This window comes from Sceloporus occidentalis, unplaced genomic scaffold, assembly GCF_023333645.1.
Source record: "Sceloporus occidentalis isolate IW3139 unplaced genomic scaffold, rSceOcc1.0.p SCAF_4, whole genome shotgun sequence".
Taxonomy (NCBI): Eukaryota; Metazoa; Chordata; class Lepidosauria; order Squamata; family Phrynosomatidae; genus Sceloporus; species Sceloporus occidentalis.
Window position 1 is genome coordinate 175,923,570 of NW_028316984.1, and position 17,163 is coordinate 175,940,732.

The 17,163-nt window shown below is 38.6% G+C and overlaps 1 protein-coding gene across 1 annotated transcript in view; it reads right to left on the reverse strand.

Annotated features, from left to right (window-relative positions):
- The window catches only part of TC2N (tandem C2 domains, nuclear), a 43,040-nt gene that overhangs the window by 11,845 nt on the left and 14,032 nt on the right, over window positions 1-17,163 (reverse strand). Inside the window, exons 2-6 of the mRNA XM_089522406.1 lie at window positions 10,003-10,120; window positions 8,788-9,015; window positions 4,702-4,881; window positions 3,518-3,609; window positions 1,421-1,496 (exon numbers count right to left, since the gene is read on the reverse strand). Of these exons, the coding sequence (XP_089378532.1) occupies window positions 1,421-1,496; window positions 3,518-3,609; window positions 4,702-4,881; window positions 8,788-9,015; window positions 10,003-10,069 (643 nt within the window). The 5' untranslated portion in view covers window positions 10,070-10,120. The remainder of the gene's footprint in view (window positions 1-1,420; window positions 1,497-3,517; window positions 3,610-4,701; window positions 4,882-8,787; window positions 9,016-10,002; window positions 10,121-17,163) is intronic.

A 17,163-nucleotide genomic window follows, 5' to 3' on the forward strand; every position in this document is an offset into this window, starting at 1 on the left:
TCATGTACAGCAGGCTCTCGATAGCCACGGGCTTGCCTTTCTTGGATTTAAACATCTGGGGATGGCAAGCTCCAATGATTTCAATTGGTGGATGTGCATGTGGCCGCATAAGAATGACAGGACTAGAGGTCCTACGCTTTTCCTTATCCGTGGGGATGGGATATCCAAAAAGGACCCCCACAGATACGAAGGGCAGCCTGTAATGGCTTTTCATTTATTGACCATTAAAAAAAACAACACACACACACACACACACAGGATGATTCAGCTATATAAATTTACTACTTCCACACATTTTATCCAATAGTAAAATTCAGGAAGAAATTCAGTTTGTGTTGTTTCTGCTTGTTGAAACTATGTATATTTTTTTAATTGAGGGGGAGGAAATCTGATTGGGTTTGAATCCTGACCAAATTCTAGCCTATTTTGTATCTTTCCCCACATGATTCTTGATGCTATCAGAAGATCTAACACTTCCAGTTGAAAGAAAGGTAGACGTGAGAAAGGTAACAACAACAAAAAATAATTTCTCACATTTTTGGCTTGGAACTACTGACTTAGATAGCAATCAAGTCAGTGCTTATGTTGATGGAACATATCCTTGGGAACTTTGGCTGAGTACAGACCACCAGAAAGAAGCGGCCAGGAGCCGTCTCTCTTTTTTGCATAGCCATGCTGCAGCAACCAAATTGCACGGCGCGGTTGCACAGAAAAAAAGGAGCACTGAAAAGCGGCTCCTTTTTGCTCCACCATAAACAGCTGGTGGCAGCATGAGCACGTCGCTGCCGCACAGCTCTGTTTGCACGCCACACAACAGTGACGTCATAGCTGTGCACGTCGTCTGGACGGTGCCGCGCAGCTATGGCGTCATGGCGACATACTAGAGTTGCGGGGCATGTGCACGTGCTACCCCAAGGCAACCCTAGCACGTCGCCATGATGCCACAAAGGGCCCATCTGTACAGAGCCTTTATAATGAAACAGATTCAACTTTAGAATCAGACTTTTCCCACTCTTTCTCTACAACATTCTTATTCCAAAACTGATACTACAATCCATATATGCTCTGAAACATCAAACTCATTACAGTTATGTGAAATTCTGAAAAAGAGTAGGAATGGTCACAAATTCCAAAAAAGGCAATGAAAGAAGCATACTAGTTATCTCTGAAAAATCTCTGTAAAATTGTCTCTGTCTTGGAAAAACTCCAAGGTGGTTTCTGCAGGTCTGAAACCCCCCTTGGAAATAAATGTTTATATGATTACTTCTAACCTTATATTGACAGGGGTATGCCTCTGAGAACTGCTTCTGCAAATGGCCTTAGTACACACTATCTGTTTCCAGTAATGAAATGTACATATTTTCATACAGTCCAATTTACTGTTAGACTGAAAACAAGACAAGAAAACAACGTTTATTACCTAAACTCCTGTTACTTCCTTGCGATCCCTTCCTGGAGGAGGTGCTGCTTGGAACACTAGACGCTGAATCATATCTCTACAAAGAAAAACAAAAGACCAAAGCATTGATTTAAGGCAACCTATTCAAATTCACCTAGTGTACCATTCCCCTAATGGCAAGGAAAAAGGAGTAAAGCTACCAAGAAAGAGATTGGCTATCTCCCACCTGTAAAGCTACCAAGAAGTGACAGACGTTTCTGAACGAAGGTGTTTGGTTACAATGTAGCCACAATAAAGTTGTTTAAATTCCACTGAAGTCAGTGAGAACAAAGCAGCATTGACTACATAAAGGAGTACAGTCTACATAGCAACATGAATTGCATTCAGTTTCATATCATGGTGCTCCCATAAATTTCCCCAATCATTTCTAAGCATCCCTGGGACAGAAACGGCATTTAATTGGAAAGAAACCCAAGAAGTTTCATGTATGCGTGTCTATATACCTGTATATATTTCATTCATCACAAAAGTAGATATAAATCATGATTGATAACCTATTCCAGACTTTCCTCAAACACATTTAAGTATCTGCCTGATATCCAACTAGTGAGGTGGCCTATACTTACACTTTTTAAGCATTTCAAAATTTGTTGGGGCACTCAGGTTATGATCAGAGGGTGTCAGTTTTATAATTAAAAACATATCCTTACTTTGTGAAGTTGAAGGCTTTCATGGCCGGCATCCATGGTTTTTTGTGGGTTTTTCAGGCTAGAACATGGCCACATAGCCTGAAAAACTCACAAAAAAACCCATATCCTTACTTTTTCCAGTGCACATCATAATGATTTCTAGTGACAAAATGTTTATCCTAGTTAAATATTGACATACCAAATGTTTTGCTAATCATTGGAATTTTTCCTAACACAGTCAATTATGAAATGCATTTATAACCAGCAGAGCAGGACTTTAAAAGAAGACTATAAAGTAATTCATTAGCCACACAAAATTCTTATAATTATTTGGCCTTTTAAACATTTTAGGTATTACTGTATATATACACACAGTGGACCCTTATCTTATGCAGGGGATCCATTCAGGACCACTACCACCATCACACACACACACACATACACCCCCCCCCCCATGAAAGGCACAAAGCGTGTATGCTCAAGCCCCATTAATGGGGCTTGGGCTTGTGGTGCGGCAGAGCATGTATGCCATTCATTCCTTTGTCACGAGGCTTCAGCGTAAGCTGAAAGTCGCGTATAGTGCACCCGCATATGGCACGGGCACACTGTATATAAGCCTAGAAATTTTAGTCAAATATTTGACCCCCAAAACTTGTGTCAGCTTATCCATGCGTCAATGTAACCACTGTTCTTTAGCTCTTATATATAAAAAAGGAACCATCCCCTTTTGTGAATAGAGTGGCAAAAGTCTCAGTAGAACCTAAAAGAAGCACCAACCCATTCTGTTCTTTCAACCACAGCACTGCTTCTGACCTTTTTGAATGCCTGGGCAGGAAAATAGTGGTGGTGCTTTTTTGAGCATCAAGAGGAATCGGGCTTTGAAGGATACGGATAAGACATCTGTGCATGTTTGTCAAATTTTGTGGGTTAAAACCAAGCAAAGATCACATTAAAGGTAAGGACTGTAATCATTGATTACATAGTCACCCATTTTCTTTGCTTTGCCTTTCCATCCTTTTTGACACGTGTGTTTTCCTATTCCCATTTGTGCCTACTTGCCTTCCTCCCACATCGCACAGCCACCATTTACAGTATTTCCCTCCTCATCCATCCAGCCTTTAGGATGAGCTAAAGTTATGCCTGCTGTAATTTTCTAAGTTCTCTGGCATCATTTTCCTTTGCTTTATCCTCTACATCTTTTGTTATATGCCCCTAAATTCTACCCTCAACTTATCCATGGGTCATATCAAAATCCATAATTCTGGCTCCAAAATCTGCCCTTGACTTATCCATAGGTCAGCATATAGGCAAGTATATACAGTAGATGAATGTTGGACAAGAAAACAACACATTTCGGGATGAGTTTAGCCTTTCTGGCTCTTTGTGATAAAAGTCAGGAAATGTAAGTAAATATATGAGAAGAACTTGCCTGGATAAAGCGGTGGGGTGGACTGGTAAGATCAAACATAGAATGGCTTAGAGAGGATGCACCTGGCAATGTGCTGCTCCGTAAGTCACAAACTAAAAAGAGGAACAGAATAGATACCCCTTGTTGAAATTTCAGGAACAGCGCAGACAGTTACCCTGTTTATAACAGAATGTAGTGGACTTCAGATTGTTACCAAAGAAATGTAAAGATAACATTCAGAAACAAAAGAACCGTGGCTCTACTGCAGATCAAAATTTCTCAGAATTTATAGGGTGCAATTAAGGTGGAAGTCTCACTGTTCTAGTCCCATTAAAATAAATGGAAGCCATACAAATTCATGTGGTAGTTCTTTGATGCAATTCCCATTTGCTTCCCACTGATACGTGTTTATAAAGAAAATTATTTTACTTCTTTTGAGTTTATTATGGCCTACTCAAACAGCATGTTAGTTAATTCTCCTCAAGCAAAATAAACTATGCACAGAATCTTGTGGCATCTATGTTAAAATTCTTATGTGTTGTTTCATAGAGGCTTCGTAATCTGGCAGAAACCCAGACTGAGTAAAAATACAGTAACAACAACATTAAATTAGTATCTGTTGACCTTTCCTAACACTCCAAATCTGCTACCCAAGGGATCCACTTCACTGTGCCTAATTGCACAGATGAATCTCTTTCTTCTTTACACTTTTTCATTTGTGCCTATTTATTTTGTTTCCTTTAGTGTAGACCAATTTTGTCTGCAAAAGGTCACAACCAGATTCCAATGCAAATGGTTGCAATTGATGAGCAACATTTATTTCTGCCCCTATTTTATTATTCACTCATTTATCTATGAGTTATTCTGTATCCAGCACCCTCATTGTAATGTACGTAAATATAAAACAAACTTCAATAACTGTCAACTACTGTTCTAGCTTTCTAGTGTAACTCTATGTTTTGCAATTCTTACTATGTCACTTCATGTACAAAACCTCCAAGCTGCATCATCACAACCACATGGTTTTAATAAAGTTGAGAAAGAGAGGCTCCAAAAGGTTGCACAGGGATTCTGAAGCTAGCTCATTCACACCCAAAATTAGCACTATATTCTGGACCATAAAGTCTCATTATCAATTTATTTCACCTACAGACAGGGAAGAGAGATTGCAAAATACTATGTAGCACTGCAGCTTATTTTTTTACCTGACCCATACAGTCTCCTACTGTCCAATTTCTCTAGGCGGCATCGAGCCAACTCTGGGGAAAGAGGTGGTGGCTGCTGGTGCATATAAAACGGGTTATAGACCACATCAACAAGAGGTCTCTGCTGGTATGCACCAGAAAGTTCTGTTTTTCGGTCACCAAAAGATGTTATTACAGTACCTGTGAAAAATTATTTATATTATTAGACAATTGAACATTCACTGAAACATTGTGTAATGTGTGTGGCAGAAGGTCACCATACAGAGTCAAAAAGCAAATGTTTCTTTTTCCTTGGTTGCATGTCTGTGTTAAAGGTCAGCAGCAGTATTGGAAAACAGTCCTGTAAAAATAAAAGGGTTTCCTAGATTTGAATGCTTCCACTGAGTGTTTATATGAAACATATCATGTACTTTATAAAAGAAATAGCAATGGTAAGTACATTACTCTGTATATTTATCCACCTTTGCAGAGTGTTAATGCCTTGTAACATATTGCCCAGACCAAACAAGAAGTGTGTGGTGGGAGGACTAGACAGGAGCTAATGACTTGAGGCAGTAAGACTCTGTATCCCAGTATTCTTACACAAAAGAATACAGCAATCTTCTGAATGGCTGAGCCCTCTTGTTCTGCAGCGTGACTATTTCTCATAGCAATATTTAGAACACTGGAAGGAAACCAATGGCCTGCAGTTCTTGCCAACCTGGCGTTTGAAGTGTGTGATGGATGTCTCTCTTCCAACCTCATCCCTCAAAGCCCTACCCCTGTAGATTTTCCACATCTTGCTTATCATCCCATATGCAAATGGGAATCCTAGCTCTTATATCGAATTTAAAATAACAGTAGGGACCTGTGCTTTCCTTTAATTCTGTCCAATGTGGGAAAGCACAAAGTGGGCAGATACTTAAAAAAATCAAAATACCAGCTATAGAAAGACTCCTGTAGACATTGTTTGGGTATCTGTATATGGGGAAGGCAAAGAGAGAGTAATGCCAAGTGTATGAATACAACACCAACGCAAAGCTCCACTTGGCACTGAGACTGGAGAGCCAGTGATCTCAAGGGCAATGCCACCTTTTGACATTATCCAAGGTGAGGATGTGGCCTGGGACCCACACTGACGTTCTGTCCCAGCATAGCTAAATTTATCTTGCATTAAAAACTGAAACCAATTATATACAAGAGAATGTGTACTTCTGTAAGAGCTAAAGCTCAAAGATTCTGAAATGAAGACATTTGAAATACTGCACGTACACTAGAGGAATGCTAGGGATATATACCTATGGCTGTTTGGTTTTTCAAATTTATAAATTTATTAATATAAATGTGCCCAGGTGTTTGAAGGCTGCACTGGATGGTAGGAATTCCTAACTAGTGCATAGGTCTGCAACTGATACCGTTTGAAGGCAGGGTGAGTAGTCTGAAGCAGTTACGGGGCTGTCCCCTCTACAGTTGGAGATATGAGAAGATGATGTCATTTAACTTTGCCTAGTTGCAGAACTGCAGCCACATGCTGCCTGGGCATCTCCTGCCCTCACCCAGCCAGTAAATGGCTACTGAAGCACATTTCAGCATTTGAACACTGCTTTCTACGATTTAGGGATGCAGATGTACACATGGAGCATTATGTTCTCTGTAGGATGTAGGATGCCATCCAATATATCCAACTCTGGGAGCTCTATTAACTTTGCTTGAAGGCTTTGATGTATCAAGCAAAATGCTATCACAACCCTCACAAAGCCAGATATTTTTGCTAGTGAGTATGCCCATACTGGGAACTACAATGAATGGCTTCCATAAACAAGCTAGTATACAGAAGGCAACTTTAAACCAAGTCATCATATTAAAGGTTGTTTGGAAGACACTGATCTTAGGCCTGTTACAGACTGCCAAAATAAAGCTGCTTCGGGTCTCTTTGGAAGTATGCTGTTTAAATTATGCATGCATTCTAAGAATCTGGAAGCTGCATCAAAGCTGCACTCCAGTGCTTAGGAATGGAGTGTGGCTTTGGCGCGACCTCCGGACTCGTAGGACCCATGCATCATTTAAACAGCATACCTCCAAAGAGACCCAAAGCAGCTTTATTTTGGCAGTCTGTAACAGGCCATAGTTTCCCAATTCAAACATTAACATAAAATTATGGTTAATAGTTGTTTCCCAGTTTGTTTCCCACATGTCTGAAAGAAAGACCAGGTTGGTGCATGAAGTCTGCCCATATTCTCATTTTATTAAGCAAAAATTTGATTAGTGCCACTTTTGATTAGCCAATGTGATTAGACATCTTCCAGCAAAATATGTGAGAAAAAGGAGCAATTCTATTTTTTTCATGTTATAAACTGGTACATTCAGAGCATCTTTTTGATATATTAACTTAATTCTGCTGTTTATCCCTTTAACTCTAGAACTGTTACTACTTAAAAGTTATTTTATATTATAAAGGCTAACATTTCCAGCACCACAAAATGCCAGTTTGCTTGTTTTTTTTAAGACTACAAGATCAGGAATGCATTGCGTATTAAACATCCTAGCTTGCAAAACATTCCTTGATCTGAGAGTCCTTGAAGACCATAAATTTCACAATAAGATACTGTTTCCTCATCCAAAGGACTCTGGTGGGGGGGGGGGGGGGGGAAGGAGTCTATAGCCAGCAGCTTCAAAAGGGGGACAAAACAACACATTGCCATGGGAACCTTATCTGTCTGAAATGAAACCTTACCTCTACCTTCCAATCCAGATTAGGCAGGGGAAATAACAGCTGGCATCCAAATAATGGTCTGGATTGTCTGCATGGTTTATTTAAATATTCTTGGAATAAACACCCTAACTTGCTTCAAGTGCTGATTGGCTTGCACCTGAAGTAAAGTGAATCAGAAGCTTAAGAAACTAAAACCAATCCCAATAAAAACCAGGAGCTTTCGTTCTAAAATTACAGGTTACCCAAAGAGCAACACACTGTTTGCTTTTAGTCTTGAGAAATGTATGTAGATCAGATATTTCTTGAAGCCACAGAATAGCATACTATCTGAAATAATAAGCAGGCGGCAATGGCTTCTAACAGGGGCAAGCAGACTTTAGGCTTGCACATGGTACTTTCATTTCCCCCTAGAACCATATGATATTCCACCCAGAACCTGGAACAAAATGCTTACATTTAGAATTAAAGAAATCTGAGCCTACAAATTTGTTTCAGCATCAAAACTGATTCAAGCCCACAACTTGCAAATACACAATGCTGTTGGTAAATCAACTCATTTGAAATGTGTTGGATAAAAGTTCTACAGATACCATGAACTGCTAAAAAGACAAATAAATGGTTCCTAAAGCAAATCAAGCCTGAACCGTCCCTAGAAGCCAAGATGACTAAATTGAGATGGTCATACTTGGGATATATCACGAAAGGACATGACTCATTTAAAAAGAACGTAAGACTTGGTAACGCAGACAGCAGTAGGAAAAGAGGATGACAGAATTACAGATGGACAGACTCAATCAAGGAAGAATCTGCAGGTTCTGAGCAGGGCTATTATTGATACTGTGACTTGGAGGTCTCCCATTCATGGGGTTGCCATTATTATTATTATTATTATTATTATTATTAACATTTATTTATAAAGCGCTGTAAATTTACACAGCGCTGTACATACAATCTTTTAGTTAGACGGTTCCCTGCCCTCAGGCTTACAATCTAAGAAGACTGTTCGAAGCAGACTTAAGCAGTTAACAACAAACACCCCTCACTTTCCTCATGTCAGTTCTGTAATTTAGGGGAAGTAGGAAAATAATTTTGTTGCTGCTATTGTAAAACAACTGGGAATCAGAAATCCTTGCCACTCCACTGCAAATCATCCATCAGAAAATCTGGGTATTCCATCTGCAAGCTTAAGTCATCTCCAGGCTGACTTAAACAAGCTAGAATTAATTGTGGTTAGGCAAAAACTGCTAACTTGAAATAACAACTCTTATCATAAACCTCTGAAACAATATAGGCTATAACTCCCAACATATAAACACACTTTTGCAAATGTACCAAAAGATAGTCTAAGAAAAAGCTGCTTTAATTTCATACTGCTCTCTTCCATTATTTTTTACCTTGAATTCCTCCAGGATGTGTATTACCAAGGTTCTTGGGCTGGACATAGGCAAGTTTGAACTGAGGAACCACAAAAGGTACTTCCTTGCCACCTGGAGGGAGCTTGGAAAGAAGATAATCTTCTGAACACCCAACTTGCCGTTTCATCGACACGGAAGACAAAGGTGGTTTCTCCACAATGTTTGATCTATATTTGGCTGCGAGCTCAGACTCCTGCTCCAGAGAGGCTGTTATTTAACATAAAAGCATGAAAAGCACATTCATTCTTGAGTGAACAATCTGAAATGGTCTTTTGTATTTTAACAGGATCAGGAACGAATAGGTTTTCCCATCCTGCTGATTGTATCCAGGGCAGGGGAATAATGGATAGTAAGGACCTTGACAGCGATCAAATTGGTCTGAAGTACTGTTTCCAGTTTCTTAGCACAGCTGATTCATAAGGTTTTTGGGAAGGTGATTATTAAAAGGTGATTAAAGTTTCAGAAGATGAATACTAAATATTATGTAACTCATATATCACAAATACAAACCATCACAGAATGCAGAGGATATTGAACCCAAGATATTTAACTCAATGAAGCCTAATAACTTGGACATGCAAATATAGCTCTACATAAGTCACTTTCTCATACACACAGTATGCATTCTGTTTGTCACAGACAAACATTCTGAAGTTATCACAAGGCAAGTGGACAAGAAAATACATATTGCAAGTAATCACCAAATCCAATACATGGGGCAAACAACTGCTGCAGTAATATTAGGGCATACTAAATCAAAGGAGTTTGATCAGTAAACCAAACCTGTATACAATCACAGAATTAAAACAAGAGCTATGACAGAGAAAACTTATTCTCAGTGTCTGTCCACAGTGCATATATATGTTGTAGTAGGTGCTCTCTCACAAAAGGCATTTCGTTTTCTATACGAATGAAGTAAAATTCCATTTTTAACAAGATGCCTGCCATCTGCTACTTAAATATTTTTAAGGTAGCAGAGAAATGCTTTATTCATTAAACTAATCAATTTATCAATATAGACTTGAAGCATTACATTAATATTCTTTATTTCTGACAATGATATATTGTGAGATCACAAATGGATTTTCACACATTTCATACTAATATTGTTACCTTTTTTTTAACAAAAGAAGAAGAAGAAGTTTGGACTTGTGCCTGAATTAACAAGAAGTATTTAACATTAACGTAACTCACCATCGTGCTTTTCTTTCCCAATATATAGACAGCCTCTGCAACAGTTTTTGATGAATTCTTTTGCCATTACTGCTTCTAACACAAGGTGGAATACATAGATCCGAACTATATATCAGCCCTGAAAATAAAACATCAGATCAGATTTTAGATGAAATATTTTGCCTTCTTTTAAAAAGCATTTTCCCAGCTGATATACTGTTAGTGCGGTGAGCAATGTTCTGAATAATAAATTAATATCATTTGATACATTGGGAGCACTGCTAGGACCACTCTAATTATCTTAATTAAACTAAAACATTTAAAACTAAAATATTTAATCCTATATTCAGGTAAATTTAAAGCCATAATACATAGCTCAACAAAATATTAGGCATGTACATAACTGTGGCCTGTTACAGACTGCCAAAATAAAGCTGCTTCGGGTCTCTTTGGAGGTATGCTATTTAAATGATGCATGCACCCTAAGAATCCGGAAGCTGCACCAAAGCTGCACTCCAGTGCTTAGGAATGGAGTGTGGCTTTGGCGCGACCTCCGGACTCTTAGGACCCATGCATCATTTAAATAGCATACCTCCAAAGAGACCTGAAGCAGCTTTATTTTGGCAGTCTGTAACAGGCCAGTAAAACAGTACTGTAAATCATCCAGAAACTGTAACTAATCAGGACTAAGCTTGACAGATCTCACCTCTGAGATGCCCCTCTAAATAAGATCTTGTAGTCTTTTGTAAAAACCATTAATAACATATTTTGTCCAAAGAAGGCCATTTCACAGCAGTGGGACAACCACCAGAGTGCTTTGAAACATTCATATCTCCTTCTGAGTTCATGTGCAGGATAACCAATGAAGATGTTAACTGGTAGGGGAAAGAATGCACCACGAGACATACTCCTGTAAGCATGTGGATACCTACCTTTAAAATTAAACCTTTCCCCAAGGCTAAATAGCCATTCTACTTTAGTCCTCACAGAAGGTGTGCTCTCCCATATCGAACTCTAGAGAATTCCAGTCTTCAAAACTATTCTCTCTTATTGCTAGTACACAATATAGAGCGTAGGCATGGAAAAATAGTACATGGAAAAACAGTAGCTTGAGCCTCAGCAGAAGCTAAGGAAAGATAAGTTTCTATGTGAACACACACATTTTATATAATAGAAGAATGCAGCAGGGACTACTATTGGAGCCTTAATGGTTAACCAACTTGCTTGGTCACCATAGGAAAACCACCCTCTTTTTCTAGGTCCTTTCCCTTCTACTAGACCCAGTGCAGAACCCAAGCAGGCTAGATGTATGATGGATCACAACAGTATAGTAGTATAGAATGAATGAATGATCATTCTGACACCTCCTTTACCAGCTTACTTGGTAGAACGCAAATATAATGATTAAATGACTAAGAAAGTAGAAGTATGTATTTCTGTACCAGCGATGGAGTGGCACATTCTTTTCTGAAGCCACCATGGAAACATCAGCATGAGTGGATTTTTTTTACTTTCTGAAAATGTGTTCTGGTGCCATCATGGAAGATACTATATAAACATGTGAGCTTCCTCTATATTATTAATAACCTACTTTCATTTATAAAATTGGGACTGAGAGAATTCATTATTATTGTTATTATTATTTGTTCATTATATGGACCTGCCATAAGCAATATTTAACTGTGCAGAATGGGGGGAATCTGCATAATGGGAGGAGGCAATCCTGAAGGCCTCCTACTGCCCCTGTATACCCCAAACCAGTTACTGTATATACTCATGTATAAGTCTAGAAATCTGAGTCAAAAACTGACTCCAAAAATCTGACTCAATTTATCCACAAGTCAATGTAAATGCTGTACTTTAACTCTTATAAAAAAGAGGAACCATCTCCTGGTGAAAGGCAGGAGTGTATTCTGTCCTGGAAGCACTGACCACCACCCCTGCTCTCTCATCCATCCTGCCTTTAGTGTGGCCACAAACAGTTATGCCTGCTGAACTTTTGTAAGTTCTTTGGCATTGTTTTCCTTTGCTTTTCTTCTGGAAACTTTGCTTTGCTACATGCCCCAAAGTCTTAACCTCGACTTATCCACGGGTCATATCAAAATCCATACTTTTGGTCTGCAAACCTGCCCTCGACTCATACATGAGGTCAACTTATAGTTGAGTATATATGGGTATGTGAAATTAGGAAACTCACTAGAGACACTTTGGAGCAATGCAGAAACCTTCACTGGGGAGAAGACAAGAGGACATTATTGCAGGGATGATCTGTGGAGTAAATTTAGCTCCATGGAAATAGAAGACAGTGTACCCTTCTTTCAGATTTCTCATGCATCCATTTTCCTTGTTTAGCTCGTTGTGTGTTACTCCTTTTCTTATACCCTTCTCTAAGTCAGAGAGCCATTTGTATATGAATCTGGGTCCTTCATACAACTGGGAAATATTAGAGTGGCTTATGACAACTGGACTAAATGAAAATGTCAGTGTAAAGAATGTGGAGGGCCAAGTGCACATATATTTTCAGGATATTAAACCATATAAATTAGTATTGTTCATTTGAATACTGCTAAAACACTGTATTTCTATATCATGTTTATGGGTGCCTACCTTTTTAACCTAGCTGTATTCCTCTGTGAATTTTTTGAAATAAAGTTTGTACTACTAGATTTGCATTTTTTATGTCAGTTCATATATAGTTGATGAAAATTAAAAGAAGTTGTAGCCTACTGGTGACCAAAGATCCTAGGACAATACTTTATTACAGTAACCAAAGAAGTTAACAGTATGACTTTTGTAGAAAGAACCACCATAACCCCCAGTAAGCAATGCATTTGCCCCATAAGTTTGTGGGCTTTTCTCCCCTTCATTCATAAGCCAAAACATTTATGCAGCCAGTGTTACTCAACTCCTACCCTTTTCTCATACATCTCTTTCAGGATCTTTACAACTTCCCACAGACCTGCTTTGGTGAATATCAGTACCACTGTTCTTCCCCACACATCTATTCATTACTCAGACAGGCAATTGTCTTTCTTTGTGCAGATACTACAAATCTCATTAGCTTTACCACCAAGTCCCTCTTACATGTCCATAACATATTAATTTTATGGCCACCATACTTGCCTTCAGTTCTAACAGTTCTACAAAGCATAAACAATATTTTCTCTCAAAAGAAATAAAACAGCAACCACTTTTATGGCAGGATCTCGCATATTCCTGACACTTAGTTGGAAAACTGTGTGGAGTAGAGATGTAGAATTTCTAGAAATTTGGAAGCCATGTCTGTTATTTTTCTGTTACAAACAAAGGAAAAGGGGGTGGTGGTGATAAAAATGCAATATTAGCATCCTTTATAGATTAAAAATAGTTTTGTTATTTTAGGAACATTAACATTTTTAACTACTATTACTGAGAACAGGAGAATTCAGCCATCATTTAAAGGGCCAAGGTATTCCCTTTTCAAGATTGGGAAGGCTGATCTGTACTTTGATATACCTGAAGTGTTTTATGCAGGACATCTTTAATAAACCTAAGTTTTCTATAGCTAACATGAAAGAGCTATTCTCGTGCAAGTCACACCAACAAGTTATGACTTTGTAGTTACTATGCCTAACTTCTCTCCCACAAGGAAATACTTTAAATTAATTGTGCTGTTACAAGGAAATACACTTGATTTTTACAAAGAAGAAAAAACCCTCCAAAACATGTGATGTTGCTATAAACATACACTAAAAAATCAGGAACATTAAAAAAAGAACAGGCCATGTCATCACACCTCTCTCTTTCTCAGTAAGGAGAATACTGTTTTCAGTAGTATTTAGAATGAATTATGGGCCCTTAACAGATGGGTCAAACGATGTGGTTTCCAGCCACGTTCGGGGCATAGCATTTATATGACGCACACCCTGAACTTGGCGTGAAACCATGCTGACACCAGGTCTTCCGAAAAGAATCAGGCTGAAAAGAACCAGAAAAATCCATTCATTTTCAGTAGCGAACCCAGGCACATGTGGTTGCCAAGGTCCCAGTGCGAATGGGACAATGAAATCACAGAATCAAGTTGGAAGAGATCACAAGGGCCATCCAGTCCAACCCCTCTGCCGTGCAGGAACTCACCATCAAAGCACCCCAACAGATGGCCATCCAGCCTCTGTTTAAAGACCTCCAAAGAAGGAGATTCCACCCCACTCTGAGGGAATGTGTTCCACTGTGAAAGAGCTCTTACTGTCAGGAAGCTCCTAATGTTTAAGTAGAATCTCTTTTCTTGTAGCTTGCATCCATTGTTACAGCCTCAATAAGACACCCCTTCAAAGAAGTTCTGCCTTTTCTCTGTCCCTGGTTAGCATTTTGCCATCTTCTCTGCGCTGTGGCCCTACCTTCTTCTTCCTTTTGCTATGGACATACCCAAAAAAGCCATTTATTTTTTTTTTACTGTTCTTAACCTCTCTAGCAAGCCTGAGCTCATTCTACGCTTTAGCATTTCTGACTTTACCCCTACATGTGCTATTTGTATGAATCCCTTTCTGGTGATTTGGCCCCTTTTTCCATTTCTTATACATCTCCTGTTTAAAGATCTAAAATAGCTGATCCCCTTGTTGCCTCTTCCACCTTTTGGACAATGAAATTGTCTTCCAGGCAAGTGAGGAATTTGTTAGATCTTAAAAGTTTTGTCTGAGTTTGACTTCCAGCAAATATCAGCATAGTTGAAGTCACCCTTCACTACAATATATCTCCTTTCTGAGTGTGTGGCCATCTGTTCTAGAAAGGCATCATCCAATTCCTCTGTCTGACTTGGGGATCTGTAGTTGACTCACATAATAACATCCCTGTTGTTTCCCTCCCTTTTAATTTTTAGAATGGAAAGGACCTTGGAATGGAGGAGAAATGACTACTGTGAATCTCATCTCTTGGATAATGGTTGTGAGTTCTCAAGCAAAGTAAAGACAGCGTGGACTCTCTGAAACCAAATCTGCAACAAGATGCAACCAAGTATCTAGAGTCGTAGATATGGCAAGACCTGGAGTATGATTAACAAGCAGACGGAATACAGGGCAATGAAAGAGATCAGGATTAGTGATATAGCTGTGAATAAAATCAAAATCAACCCTGTGGAGGATCATGATGAGATTGGGATGAAATTTCATCTAATAAGAAAGGCTTTGTCATACTGACTCAGTGAGGTCTTGAGCCTAAGTAAGGAAGAGGTTGGTTTCTGGTCCGAAGAAGGGGTCTGTATTTAGTTATCAATGGTGATTTACTTATTAGCTTGCTGAATAAGAAAGAACCTCTGTATTGTGCCTCATCATGATGTTACTATTCCAGCTTCTTTTGTGCCTTCTCAAATACTGGAATCAAGAATACATCAACAGGATAGTCAGAACCAAAAGCTGAATCATACATAACAGTACCACAGTGACTTATAACAACAGCACAGGATCAATTTCTACTTGAGCCTGTATCAAATGTGATTCTTCCTGCTGAACTGAAGGTGTACTGCAGCTAGTCTCTTCAGAAGTGCCAGTGCAGTGATCAAATAGCTTTTCTGCTTTCTCTTACTCTTCTGTCTGAACCACTTATTTATTTCTGATGACACTTAGTATACTCAGTATTTAAAGCCAACAGACACATCCAGGGATGTTTAGCCTGGAGAAGAGAAGGTTAAGAGGTGAAGAGCTTTCTCTATAGATAGGCTCTATTTCTGTGGGCTTACAGAGTGAATGACTGGCAGTGAGTATGAAAATTCATATCACTGTCCACACTGAAGCAGATGAGAAAGCATGACAGTGGCTTTGGGATGGTGTTGGGGTGTGCGTCATCCATACACCACACCCCCACACTGCTGGGAAGCTGGCGTATTGTGTTGGTCTGTACTGGCCCCAAGTCTACAAAAGCTAAAGCCACCACTTATTTTGCACAGTTATTCTTAAGGGTGCTAAAATATTTCTTTGCATACTATATTTTTAGATTCAGTGTCAGTATTTCTGAATAGTAATATCATCTCTGCTTTGTTCAGTGCTATTGACTTAACTGGCTACCAGTTCACTTGGTTGGCATGGGTCACACCTTGTTTTTTTTCAAATGCAACTCAAACACCCTGGGCATGGAAAATAAAACTAAGGAGGACATATTTTAAAAGCTATTCAAACTAACACACACGGATTGATATATCAAAGCTGCTTGCTTTTAATGCCAGGTGCACTCCTAAAGAATTTAATCATTACTACTTTAATGCAGTTAGACAAGAGAACATAATCACCTTAACAATTCCCAGATTTGTTTGGCCAGACTGTACAAGCTAATCAGATAAACCTCATATCAAAGACTTTACTCTTAGCACAAAACACAAATATTTGAAGAGGAAAGTAAATACTTTCAACAAGTAATTAAGTAAAAATGGACGTAATAGGAGCTGACTATAAAGAGCATAAATAATCAAGAGCTGAACATGATCTTAAAATAAAATAAAACAGGCTCATCATCATCATCATTATAAATATGGGTAAGTCATTGTTTATCAGGCTATATGGGAATTGCCTCTTGGCTCAGTACTCTAGAGGTCTACCTTAAACAAGCAAGCTGGATTTTTTAAAAAGATAACTCATACAAGATTGAGAGAAGAAAAGCAGTTGATTATACAGAGCTTGGCTAAGAAGTTGATTATACAGAACTTGGATTTCTCGAGAAGATTAACCAATTTATTATTATTTCTGTGGTGCTATATATCCTGCTAAAAATTTGTCTTGTGCTAATGATAATCCTAAAATGCATTCAAATATTTTAAAATTGGTACACAAGTAGTAGGCACAACAACACAGTATAGCAGCATGGAGGAACATCTAACCCAGAACATTCAGATATGCTACTGACACTTATTAGCAGCAGACATGTGATGTTACATCTTACTGCCAAAACACAAAAGTTGTATCTGTTGAAATGGAAGTTATGATAAAACAGACACATAAAGCAATTTATAAGTGTCCCAAACTATCTCATAGACAAATATAGAGAGTTATACTTAATATCACTTACATTTAGGCTTCCAAATGTGACACAAGAAGGACCTACAGCAAAATCATCAGGCTGAACAATTGAAAATTTCATTATTACATTTAATAATTGCTTTTCTTTTAGCTATAACCAAACAATGTGAAATGTAACAGATAACAATTAACATTAGAATGA